We start from the raw sequence: 14382 nt of genomic DNA, 5'->3' as shown, positions 1-14382 counted from the left end.
GTGATTCGGGCATAAAACCGTTTAAATGCGTTGCTTAAATTGCTTCCCAAAGAAGTGATTGGAAACACATTTTTACCTTTGTGAATATCTGAATCCTCATCGCAGATTTCCTTAACAAGGTCACCCGTTACCAACAAAGACTCTGTTGTTTCGTCACCTGGTAGGAAGCAGTCTGACACAAAATTCTTAATGCAATCAAAGAATTCATAAGCACTCCTGAAAAAAAAATAACATGATCGTCTATGTTTTACGAGTCAGCGAGAGTTAGCAGGAAAAAATACAAAAATCAATGAAAGAAATAACAGCATTAACTCTTGAATATAACAAATAGTACTTTTAATACTGGTACTAGCAAGGAAGATCTGACAAACTTGAACTGTCAGCATTTTGGGAACAGTTAGACATGAAACTGTTCAACTAAAATTACATAATACTAAAAAATGAGCAGCTAAACTATTTTGCGTAAGCAAATAAAAACATGTAAATTATAAGTCTATTTTCAGAATTTCAGAATACTATTTTTAATATTATTAGTCTCGAAACGAAAATAAATCGTTAATAAATAATCGAGCTAGGACACTATGAAGGTCACAAAAAGGAAGCATCGTTATTCTAATAAGAAAGTAAATAATAATAAAAAAATAATAAATTGAAAAGAAATATATAAATAACAATCTGTAATTTTTAGAATGTCCTTTTATTTACAGGTTCAAACTTTCAAATTTGAGCTTCAAAGTTGCTAATAAATGTGAAGAGAAGAAATTCTGTATTAAAAATCGTTAATAATCGAGCTAGGACACTTTAAAGGAGACTCTCATTTTAATAAAAAATGTCTTAAAAATGAAGTTTAAAAAATGTCCGTAAAGCATTTTTTAATGAGGACACAATATTATTTTTAAAAGGACGTGGAGAAAATTATAATTTAATTTTTTGAAAAAAAGGATGAAGTTAAAAATATAAATACTTAAAATATTAAAATATATTTTTGAACAAGTCCTTATGCGAAGAAAAATGATATGACAAAAGACGTTAATAAGATCTTAATGAAATGTTCGAATGACAAAAAAGCCATTAGAATAAGTTTCGCTTGGAAAAAAGAGAAGAAAGGAACTTTTTCCCCCTTTTTGTGAGAACGTTATCTGATATTCCACTTCCTGTCTCAGTTTGGCTGAGCTCTAGTCTTTGAAATCGTTCCAGTACTTCATTTCATTTGGGATAAATTGTTTACAAAATGGATTAATTCCTCCTAACAGGAGGTAGATACATAACAGACAAGCGTTGCGCTTGGAGAAATAACGAAATACTTTTCTCTTTTCGAACGCATTTTTTAGAGGAGAATGTAACATTCAAATAACACAATCCAACACCCGGTAAAAGATAATTCCGATAACAAAACAATATTGTCTAAAAAAACATATCTAGAGATGATATGCACTAAACGTTTACTCTCGATGATAACTGTTTATGATAATCTTTGATATGATCAAATATTATGCAGTCTACCTTATCTTTATGTTCTAAAATAAAAGGTTAAAAACCGATATTCAGAAATAATTGTCCATTCTACAGCATTTCAAATTCCTAATCAAACGTTCAAATAATTTATTTGTCCTCAGATTTTCTGGCCAGTTCATATCCGTTTATATAGGATAATCTTTTTTGTAATTTTTAGTCATAATACTTCTAATTTATTTTACATTTGAAATTTAAAATCTCCTCATTTAATTTTTCAATGGCTTCATCAGGAAATTTACCATAACACTTTTTTAAATTATAACGTTTTCATTATCTGTTGCTAATTTACCTATTGTTAAACCTCCATATTTTGATGTGTTTTGTTTAAAAAATATCAGATTATATTTTCCTGGATTTAAATCATTTTCATTAAAAATTTCAGTGTTAGATCCCAAGCTGTTGAATTCTTCTATTATTTTTTAATAATAAAATTTTTAGAATGGCCTAACGTTCTCTTGTGTATTCCATTCACTCTCCAGATCAAAACAAGTCTATAATCACTGTTCAGACCATAGTTGGATTCATTAGTAAACAACAGTTGGGCCTAGTCGTCTTGGCTCTGTTGAAGGTGACGACGGCACTAGTTCGCATGAAAGGATGTTGTGATACTTCTTTGGCGAAATGAAGCAACTCCAATGATGGAACACAGCAATAACTTTTATTTAACACTAAAAAAAATGGCGACATACAAACAAGAAGAGAAAACATATTCTCACATTTTAAAAATAAATTACATTCTTCATGCGAGAGTCGCACGAGGCACTCGAGTCTGGTTTCAAATATTGTCATTCACAAATACCTTAATGTTCATCTATTTAAATTATTTAAACTATAAGATTTTAATACTATTTAAAGCTGTTACAACCTCTCCCCCAACGGAGAGACTTTTTCCGAAGGGAAACGTTCTGTAAAATTTGACAGTTTAATAAGCTCGGCTTGCTCATTTGCTTAAAGAGAAAAGGTAACTTCTCTCATAAGTTTCCGAATTTCAGGTCAAAAATTTAAAGTTTTAAACAAATATTTTTTCACCACATTTAAATAAGAAGAAAATGGACAGTGTTCAAATTAGTCTTCTATTTTTTTCTTGACGGCGCCAGATCTCTTCCAAGTTGATGTTCTAGATCTCTTCCATGTTGGACCAGTTCCTTGGCTATAATTCACAGCAAAGCCTTTCCTCAGTTTCTCTGTGCCTTTCGGATAATATTCAATTGCCATTTGTTTCAGCAATTGTTTTCTTCGTCTATTAGTAGCGGCTTTGATATTAAATCGAAAGCCGAAAGATGATGATAATGTTGCGTGGCAAAATGATTCTCAATATTAATTTCTTTATCGTTTTCCAAAATTTACGTGAAAATCTTCCACGTTTAATTCCGGTGATTTAACTTTTTCTTCAAAGATATCTCTGGATGCTTTATTTTCTTGCTTCATCGGTTCCAACATCTACTCTTCAGCTATTTTTGTTTTCCTTTGAGCTCTAGTAGAAACGGCATTAAAATGGTATCACTAAGTTTACGTTCAAGTGATGAATTAATAAAATAAGGCAATTTAATATCAACAGGAAGTAATAATCTGGTATCACTAATATTACGTTCAGTGATGAACTAATAAAATAAAGCAATTCAATATCAACAGGAAGTTACGTTCAGTGATGAACTAATAAAATAAGGCAATTTAATATCAACAGGAAGTAATAATCTGGTATCACTAATATTACGTTCAGTGATGAACTAATAAAATAAGGCAATTCAATATCAACAGAAAGTAATATCCTGGTATCACTAATATTGCGTTCAGTGATGAACTAATAAAATAAAGCAATTCAATATTAACACGAAGTAATAATCTGGTATCACTAATATTATGTTCAATGATGAACTAATGAAATAAAAATACGCACGATTATTCGATTTCGTCGGTGCCTCCAAAATAATTATGACTGTGATACTTCTTTGGCGAAATGAAGCAACTCCAATGATGGAACACAGCAATAACTTTTATTTAACACTCAAAAAAATGGCGTCATACAAACAAGAAGAGAAAACATATTCTCACATTTTAAAAATAAATTACATTCTTCATGCGAGAGTCGCACGTGGCACTCGAGTCTGGTTTCAAATATTGTCATTCACAAATACCTTAATGTTCATCTATTTAAATTATTTAAACTATAAGATTTTAAAGCTGTTACAATGTGATTATTTCAAATGTCACGCGCAACCTAAAGATGAGAAACCACAAACAAATCCTTTTAGGACAAGCTCTCTGCATTAAACTTATACAATGCATATGGGGTACCTGCACGTGTTACTGCATTAGAGGAAGGGAAGAAAGGAACATGGCAATCTTGGTCGTTTCGGGCGGTTGTAGTCTTTTAAATAAAAGGCTGTTTCGAGCGTTTAGGCCTTCAAATGGTTAAGCCTTCGAGCAGCAGTAGAACGGCTAATTCGAGTTCTTGTGGCAGCCTGAAAATCTACCACCAAATCTTTTGTGGTCGCTTTGCGTTTTCTTCGAACCGGCAGCAACAGAAATGGTTTTCTTATGCAGTTGCTGCTCTTGGTCGCTCCTTGAACTGGCTGTCTATCAATTGATTCAGTGCTTAAAAACAGTCTCCAAACTCTGGATATGACAATCTCAAGAGGGATATTCAAATCTTGGATGACCTTGGATTATTAGAAGTTCATGTATAAGATCAATTCTTAACAAAGCGTACGTCCGTTTTTAAAACGTATTAATAACGTCCTTCTAAAACGTCTTCATTAGCGCTTGTTTCTGTCTTTTTCGAACATTCGATTGATATCTAATTTAGTGAGATAAATATTTACATAATTATATTACATAAGAAATTCAAGTACTTTAAATATTGTTCTTAAGAATACTTCGTTTTCCTCTGTAATATTATTTTACGGAAGTGTCCATAGTGATAAAATATTATCTATGTATCTGAACTTTATAAAAATTATTAAAAGAATAAAAAGCCTTCGTGCCTAATCTTATAGAAGCCTATTTATTCTACTGAAAAATTCAATTCTATTGCATATTTATGTTTAGTGAAATTTCAGGGTATGTTTATCGTCTATAATACTTTACCTCTGTGTTGGAAACTTAGATGTATATCTTTGGATTACTTTTATATATTTATGTTTGTACGAAGTTTTGCCATCTTTGCTGTATTTTTTAGGATGTTTTCGTGAAAAACGTATTCTGAAAGAGAGGTACACTAGAATGTTAGACAGATAACAGCACATAGATAATTCGAAATTTTTATCAAGCTCAGTTAAATGTTTCCATCAATGAATTTTATTTAAATTGACCTTGACGTTTATAATAACTCGATATTTCTTTATATCGATGTTATTCAACAAATGCATTTATTCATTTATTGGAATACACTGAAAACATTGTCTTCATGTTTTATTATTTTACGTTTAAATTTATTCTAAATCTTTCCGTTTCAGTGTTTTCACATTAACGTTTCAGTGTTAAATGCTGAGTAACTAAAACTTTCATCGATTTATGGTCAATAATTCAAAGATGAATGTAAGATGTAAGGATTATGTTAATTTATCTAACAATTATTTTGAGTTAAAGATACTGTCCTATCTTTTCTTAATTTCAAGCTTACAACTTCCGGCCAGAACGTATTTTTAGAATCGCGTTTGAATAAAAATGAGAAATATTTAACTGTGAAGTGCTACTGACTTCGTTAGAGAGAACCAGTGATTCTGACTAGCGCGCGTCCGACTTTTTAGGCTACTCTCTCTTAAGCTATTATTACGCTCGGCCATACTTTTGGCCCTTGATAGCTTCGCCGTTATTTAACGTGTAACGTTTTCGCCGGTTAACTCTGTTAGAATTTTGATAGCTTCGGCTGTACCTTTTTAGTTTAGTTAAGTTCCTTAGTTCCTGAGATAAAGCCCGACGGGAGGCTTTCTTGTAAAACTCCAAAAAGGAGTTTGTTAAACTTTATTGGAATAATAAACGTAAATTCACCTTTCGAACGTTTTGTTCTCTGTCTGACGAACTCAAGCGATTATTCGCTTATCAGTTCTTAAAATTTTTCAACTTTAACTGTAACTTAAAAGTAAACAGATTAGAATCTTACAAAGAAAATGCCCTCTCGCTTTCTGGAGTATTTAAAGTGTAATAATTAATTATACGTACTGCTTTCTATAAAAAAAACTAAAATTAGTTTAAGAAGTGAAATTTATGTTTTTATTCAGAATGAAGAAAAATTGGTCTGTTTGGCCTTCTACCCTTTTATTCTTTGCCTCAAAACACTAAACAGATTTTCCTCCAGAAATAAAAAATACTTTTTTAAATTTTATTTGTTTTATTGTTACCATTTCCATGTTTTACTGTCGAAACCACTCGTGGTAATACCTGTTTACAAAATATCCACTTTATCTAATAGGTCCCAAACTATAAAAAGTTATTTCTGCGAAAACATTCTTTCCTACGCAGAAGATGCTTTTCTTTGCCAAATCGAACATTCTTTTTCTGTTCTTAAATGCAAAGTTTTGAACAATTTTGTGTGTATTTTTTTTTTCGTCCTAGCTTGCACTCCTACTCGAGGTTTCCAGATTTTGCATGCTCATAAGGGTTTTTGTTTTTCTAACCTTCTCTTAGAGGTTTTCCGAGTTTAAAAACTATTTATTCTGTCTGATAAAGTTGTTTCATTTGAGAAAAGTTCCACTATTATGTTTTTCTCCGTTCTCAGAAACTGGCACATTTTGTTAGATTTTGTTAAATTTGTACGTTTTGAATAAAAATTAAAGTAACATCCATTTTACGCATTATGCATTAAAATCTAAATGCGCATGTTAATGCATTAAAATCTCGAAAGAATATCAATCGAATAAAAAGTTCTTATTTTAAGAGTAAATATTAGTTTTAATTTTTCAAGTGAAATTAAATGCTCACAAACTGAATTGATATAAAGTTTTAATATTTCTGAATCCCATGTTAAGAGACTGCTGGAAAGGAAAAAAAATTTCGGAGCGATTCGGAATCAAAAAAGAGAAAAGGCAGGTAAGAATTCGACAAAGCACTTTTAGAATGGTTTCTCGAAAACTGAAATCGTAATGCATTTATTAATCTGACTAACATTGAGACAAAAATGTGAAGGACTAGTAATTATGAGCTGACTACAAAGCTGCAAACGATAATGGAAAGTATGGCATGAACTTTATGACGCTCTTTTAACGGTGCAGCGAATGAAACCCCTTCCTGTAAAGTAAATGGAACTTCATTTTCTCGCATATATAGTTCGCCCTAAATGTAGATGTATAAAACGTAAAATTATTTATACCGTTATTATTGGTTTTTATTAAACTATCACTTTACTGCATCAGGCATTAAACTTTCCTGCTCAAGGGAATGTATTTATTCGTCTGCATGATTTTGTGTTATAAATCTTATCACATAATAATAACTCGCACTATTACTTTCAGCTCATCAGCCATTTTCAGAACATTTCCAAATGCTATATTTTTGCAAGTTACCATATGTTTATTTCTTTTAATTTTCAATTGTTTATTTTTGTTAGTTTTCAGAAGTGTCTTGGTTAGTTCCGAGTTTTGTTTTACAAGCAATGTGATGGTAGAAGAAGATAAAAACGAACAGGAGATGGAACCGAGATTCACAGAAACTTAAGGAAAGTTTAAAAAACACTTAAACCCTCTTCACTAAGCTTAGCATCAAAACGACAGCAGTCATAACAGTCTCAAAAGGTTATATTTTCAAATGAAGCAAAGTTCCATCTACAAGCAAAGGACAATGTACTACTTATTTGAAAAAATATGGAAACACCTAATTAAAAATATATTACTCTGACTAATACTGTGTAGGAAACTCGTTGGCATTCAAAACAGCATGCAGTCTTCACGGAGTGGATAAAATGAGGTGTTGTTATGCTTTGCAAAGTCTTGTACCATTCTTCCTATAAAACGTTCTCAAGTTCGGTTAACGATGACGGAGGTGGATAGCACTCAAGCAGATAATTCTCAAAAATAACCCATAAATGCTCGATATTATGGTAACTGTGGTGGCCATGTAGATGGTAAAGTTCACCCTTATGCTCAGAAAACCAGTCCTAGACGATGTGAGCTAAATGAGCTTACCATAGAGGAACTAAAAATGTGAAATGCACTCAGAACTGTAGAGAACACTGTTTCGATAACGAATGACACTTACAACGTATTGAGGATGTATAAAGATGGCGTTAGTGAGCATACACATCAGCGCAACCAACAGCTTTTGCAAGAATAAATACTTCAGTTTAAACATGCATTTTCTGTCTAGGGCTGTATATCAAAAATTGTGTGCATTCAATGCTTCAGAAGTGCAAAGTCTTAAGTTCTGCTTGAGGAATGGAATGGATAAGAGGTTCTCAACATATAGACAAAAATTGAGAAAGTTTAGTACTACCACTACATTTTACAATGATTATTTTTCAATTTCTCAATTGAAATATTAAAAACATATATATGTATTGCCATTTGCACAACCTATTGGCTATTTGTATTAAATATGCATACATAAAAATTAGATTAAAAATTGGTTATCGTTTTAATTATCAAAATTTAAGTTATGATAATTTAGTTCTAAAATTTGTAAAGTTTGGGCCTGTTTAAACAGAGATCAATTTTTTTTTTTATGTTTTATCTTATTTCACTTAGTTTTAACCGTAAATTAGGATCTACTTTTAATTTTGTTCTCTATTTATTTTTCAAATATGACATCGAATAAAAACATTATTTGCAAAAATAAATTAAGCAAAAAGACAATGAAAAGTTAATAGCTTTATTTCAAATGCCTTTAAATTCTTTTTTTTTTTTTTTTTTTCGTTCAACTAAAAGTTAACAAGTGTGTTATTTTTGAAATGTTCAGTTAGATTTCGATCACAGGAAATTCCTATCAATTGTTCTTTTTCTTCACGAGAAAAAAATTTCAGCTACACTTGAACAACATAGATCTCTAATCCAGTTTTCTTTTTTTATAATCCTCGAGAAACATGTATCGAAAATATTTATTAATGAAAAAAAATGATTTTTAATGTTCGATGCTTATTCTTCTTTTTTCAAATTATCTTCCATTAGAAAACTTTCTAAAATAGTAAAAACTGAAAATATTATTAGCTATTTCTTTGATTATTAGCTCGATTTTTTTATCATTGCTTTTGTTTTACCTCTAATGGTAAATAAATTAACATTTTGTTCTTGTAATCCTAAATTTAATGCATTTAACTTTCCAAAAAATATCAGCAACATATGCCAATCATAATTTACTAAATGAACGATTTTGCAATTCAAATTTTGAATCACAGAGGAAAATTTGAATTTCTGATCGATGTTCGTAAAAGCGATTTAATATTTTGCCTCTGGATAACCGCCTTACTTCGGAATGTAACAAAAGCGTTTCATGTTCACTGCCCATCTCTTGGTATAAATCGTAAATAGTCTTGAATTTAAAACTCGGCATTAAATAAATTTAATAATTTCCACAGTTCTTAGCGTGCCTTCGTGGTGTAGTGGACTGCACACTGGGTGCGTATTACAGAGGTCCATGGTTCGATTCCCGGCGAAGGCGTTGTTTATACCTTATAATTTAAATCTTGAATCTGGAAAATTTCAATAAGAAAAAAGTTTCATATTGGAAAGTTTTGGAATCAGCTTATAGAATTAGGAATGGAACTTTTCCAATAAACATATCTCAAAGAAACCGCATTCAGTTTTACCTCCTGAAAAAAAAATGTTCTTTCTTGTCTCTTAAAATGGCGGTGTCGTAGAAGACGCGTTGAAAAAAATAACAAAATTCTAACCGCGAATGATTTTAGAAGATAATATTTACATTATTTTGAAGACTATCACACAAAAAGAATTATTCTGGATTTTCTAGTGTTCAATATGTTTTAGCTCATCACAGTTATTATGAGGAAAACTTTGTTTAAAAAAATATTATAAAAAATTACAATTTCTTTAAAAAATAAGGCATATAGTTACGGGCACACAGCAGTGAGCTCATCTTCATCTGGAGCTACTCCAATTTCATCCATTTGAGTTTTGGGATAGAGATGCATGCACGCTCGAAATGCATCTTGAGAACATGTCGCTTCTTTACTGAGCACTCCTAGGAAAGAGAAACAGAATAACAAAACTTTCCTTTCTGGGCATTTTCTTTTCTGTTGATTTATCATGTCAATAAATAAAGCGTAAACACATTTTGCGTTTGCCCGACTTGACAGCCCCAAGTCCTAGTTGCTCGTAAATATGAAAGAAAGTGACGTGAGACCTTTTTTTTACTTCTCCGTATTTTTCAAAATTTAACCATTTTTTGAAACGAATGCAATGAAAGCGGGGAAAGAAAGAGTTTATTTTGAAGAATACTTTTAAATGTCAAATGTCAAATCAAACTTAAATGGTATTTTTATATTTTGCCGTAATCTCGCGATATGTTTTGAAAAAAATCAGGACGTGTACTGTCGGCATCATGCCAAAACTTCCGAATCTGCAATTTTCGTTGTTTTCATTTACATGTTTTTCTTGCATTATGTTCCAAAGAATTACATTATATTCAAAACGAGCAATGCAGATATTTTAAGATAAACGTACGATAATTCTTATGTAATGTAGTAGTACTTCTTATGTATGTAGTAGTACTTCTTATGTATTCTTATGTATGTAGGTACTTCTCCCGCCTTCTTAGCGTGCCTTCTTGGTGTAGTGGTCTGCACGCTGGACGCGCATTCTAGAGGTCTGCAGTTCGAGTCCCGGCGAAGGCGTTGCTTATTTTCATCTTTCCCGCTTCCAAAAAATACCGAATGTGTCTACAAAGTCATAATTCGATTATTTTCAAAATTAATAATGCGCTAAATTTTTTAATGTGATTTTCTACATGCATGGATTTGCGTGGCGCTAAACATATTTTGTCGCTTAATTATAGAGACTATTATTCAACGCACTGAGATAGAATTTATTTTGTGTTGCAGTAAACTGTATATTGTTGCGTGTGTACGGGTTCATAACGCATTGAAATCTCTAGTACCTTCCACTTCTCAAACTTACTAGAAGGCATAGGAGTGCCGGATACGGTTACAGTTACATATAGCTATGAATTACACTTATTCAGTTCCAGTACTGACTACAATTATAAAACGACCAGATCCAACTGCCGTCAAATGGCTGTCAATTTTGGCCACTTTTAGCAGTTTTCCGCCTATTTGGAGACCATAATTAATCTCCAAAACCGATAAACGATAATTTTTGAGGACTAATTGCGAAACTTTGCGACATTTGGTCCGTTTCCTGTAAAATGTAAATGGCACGGCAAATGAATGAATGCAATTTATCGGTATATGTAACTGCAACCGTATGTGCCTTTCAGTCATTTCAAGAAATGAAACGTACTTCAGGTTTCTCGGTGGCCTGGCGGGGAAACGATCGAAGACCGGAGAGAGTATCAGTTCTCAGTTTTTCAGTTCAGATTTCACTTTGGAGTATTGAGATATCTCAGTGGATGTTGCAGTTTTAGATGCGCTTTGCATAACATTGTGTTTAACGTTCTTAGTAGTTTAAAGCGATAACTTCTGACTGTGTTCTGTTCTGTTATACTGAGAAGAGTTAGTAAGAATGTGTTAGAAAATGCCTTTTAAATGTAGCCTTCTTGAATATATTAACAAACTCAAATGTCATTGAGGTGTTATAAAAACTAATGTAAGGTTGAATTTTTATCTCGTTTTATGGACAGAAAAAGTTTTATATCAATATATTTAAATTAATCTTTAAATCGTCTATTATAAATAAATAAAAAATTCAGGTTTCATTTTCAGAATTAGCTTAGGTTGTTTGCAAACCTTAAATTTTCCATCAAATATCTCTGAAAAATACGTGACATGGCAAGAGAAAATTCTTAGTAAGCATTCTGATTTATAACTCTTTATTAAATATTTTTATTTGTGTCTTTTATTTTTATTTTTGTTTGACTAGACGTTTGCTCAGCCAACCGCTAAAATAGTTCCTAATGAAAAGAAAAATATATAAGCACACTTACGAACACTTACGAACTCATTTTCCCTTCTATTTAACTCAAATTACTTCTGCTTAAAATTTGAATACTTTGCGCGTTCTACTAAAATTTACATACTCTGGCATTGTCAATTCCAGGGGAAAGTAAGGCTTGACAGGAAAGATAGTTTAAACTTAAAATAAATGTTAGTTAAAATAAATATAAACTCTACTAGGTAAATTAAATATCCTTCACTTTACGTAATGGCATCGTACCGGCGCGTGGAATATGTAAGTATTTTAATTTTGGGAGTGGCAACATATTTCTGTTAACTTTGCTGAGTTTTTCGATTTAATTTAAAAAATAAATATTCTACGATTTGCCTAGGGGCAGCATATTACTTTTAAATTCTCGAGTTTTATAGTCAAAATGTTGTCGTATTCACATAGAATAAGACGTAAATAAAAGAAATTCGATATTTAAAACTCGAGCTCCGCAGTACGCATGTTTGGATGAAAGACGTTGTGTGTTGAATATCTGGTGGCAGTAGGTGTTTCCCAATGCGAAGAACATATATATATACATACAATACAAATTCTTTATTATTTAGTTGTAGAGATTGAAAATGAGAAATTATTTTGCTGTCGATATTTTAGACCCTTCTATTTATTACAGAAAACTTAATTCCCTGCGACAACTTCATTAATTCTTTAAGCTTTATTAATACAGTAATTACTTTTTATCAATTTAAAAGGAATTCATTTACCTAGAACAATACTCGGGATAAATTATTTATTATTTCTATTTTCCTCTTTGTCAGAATGTTTATTAAAAAAGAAAAAACAGCATTCCATACATTTAATTTTTCTAATAAAGAAACTAATTGTTTATCTTTCTTTCAGTATGGAACTTCGATGCGAAGCGAATAAAATATATTAAATGTCAGATGATATATGCCTTAATAGAATTAATTTGAAAACGTAACGTTTTAATTACTTCCTTTTTTAAATAAATCAATTATTTCTTTACTTAATTAAGTAAAATTACAATTTTATGAGAGTTTCGCTCTGGCGGATAAACCGATTTGCTCGGACAAACAGTTAGGAATTAATGAAGAGAAAGCATTTCCAGGTACGTTTTATTCTTACAATCAACAACGTATTATCCTGCAATAAAATTGCTTTTTAATAAAATGTTACTCAGTATAGAGGTTCAGTGTTGATTAATAATAAAAATACACTCTTTTGCAAAAAAAAAAAAAAAAAAAAAAATCGATGCGTCATGAAGGAAGTCACATAAATGTCGTCATTTGCGCTTTTGCAGCTGAGGATGATGGTTCGGTAAAACCATCGAAACTAGTCCTGTGAAAATTTGAAAATATAAAGCTTATTTTTGTTGCTTGACTTCTAAATTGATGATGTAATGTAAACAGTTGAGATTCCAGTGATCAAATTTTGATATTTTTTGCTGACAGGGTGCTGCTTAGCACCAAAAATAAACTTTGTCACAAAATCCAAGTGACTACAACCTTAACGATATGTAAAGCTTCACACATACACAAAAAAAGACCTGATAATAACTGTGATTTAGGCATTGAAAACTTAACTACCACATGTGGTTAAAATAAAGTTAAAAATGAGACAAAACGTTAAGTTGACATGTCTGAATCATGTTTGAACACAAGTAAAATACAGATTGCTTTTGCAGATTTTTTTTTTTTTTTTTTTGAGTATTTAAACATTGTTCTGGTATATCAATCTAGAGTTAATTAAATATTAATTAATAATGAAACAAAGGTTTAATTTTTAATAATAATGTATCATATAATACAGTGTACTATACATAATGTTTAATGTGTATGATACAGAATTTGTGCAGTTTTCTGATGTTAAGTGAAAGTAGATCACCGCATACATAGGAATAACTTAAACGTCGCCCACTTATAAAATGTAAAGAGGTTACTGCATACGGTAACATGCACTCTGTTAACAGAAAAAAAATCAGGTTTCCTTTGAATCATGATAATAAATACCTACTTTCTATCAATTCAGACTGTCCGTCAGTGATATCCTCGTACATACCGCAAGATGCTCCGTAAACACCTGGAATTGCATTTTCTTGTGTCACAGCTCCCGTCTTCAACATTTGAATGTTTGTCTAGGAACTGATGCATTACAACAACCAAACATCTTTATATTTTTGTATGTAAATGATATTTTTTATTTCTCAGTAACATATTTTTAAATTATCTGAAGATAAATAGAGTAGAATATGTGTTGAGAAAGCGTACGTATTGGTCGGTTCATTCAAAAAAATCTTTAACTCCAAACGTTCGTGCTTTCCTAAAGTACTGACAATAGATAGGAATTAAGTGACTTCAACCTTCTAAATATTCTGTGATTGATTCTACATAAAACTCTTTTAGAAGCGTAGCCATAAATTCACTTTATGGTTCTGTTTATTTCGTAGCCGAAAATAAATAAAAGTGCAGCGATAAATTTTATTTGTAACTATTGTTGACGGAAGTATTTGCAATAAAACCAGTCTCTTTCATAAAAACGTAAGAATAAAATGCTTCACAATTTCTGTTAAAATATATAGGAGCACTCAAAATTCATGTGCTTTCATCTGTGGTAGGCTATTACCATTGTAAATAAACGTACTGTAATAGTAGGCTTTCATTAATTGTTCTTTACCAACAGCTGAAACTATTAAATACTGCAACCAGAACTAATGCTATAGTGAGGCGATGGACAAACTAGAAGGGTGCCAAATCAGCTATGAAAAATTAATTCATTCCGAAAACGGAAGCGATAGCTGTTAACTTTTAGTTCTGAAATATATCAAGAAGCATCGTTTTCAGGT

General features: G+C 31.2%; 1 protein-coding gene across 1 annotated transcript in view; it reads right to left on the bottom strand.

Annotated features, from left to right (window-relative positions):
- Positions 1–14382, bottom strand: part of LOC118188767 (uncharacterized) — a 62657-nt gene that overhangs the window by 38080 nt on the left and 10195 nt on the right. The window contains exons 2-3 of the mRNA XM_085814110.1: positions 9516–9642; positions 77–216 (exon numbers count right to left, since the gene is read on the bottom strand). Coding sequence (XP_085670236.1) covers positions 77–216; positions 9516–9642 — 267 coding nt within the window. The remainder of the gene's footprint in view (positions 1–76; positions 217–9515; positions 9643–14382) is intronic.

This window comes from Stegodyphus dumicola, chromosome 3 (genome assembly GCF_044657685.1).
Source record: "Stegodyphus dumicola isolate Sdum_Otavi_A_Nest chromosome 3, ASM4465768v1".
NCBI lineage: Eukaryota > Metazoa > Arthropoda > Arachnida > Araneae > Eresidae > Stegodyphus > Stegodyphus dumicola.
This window is presented reverse-complemented; position numbering and strand designations above follow the sequence as displayed.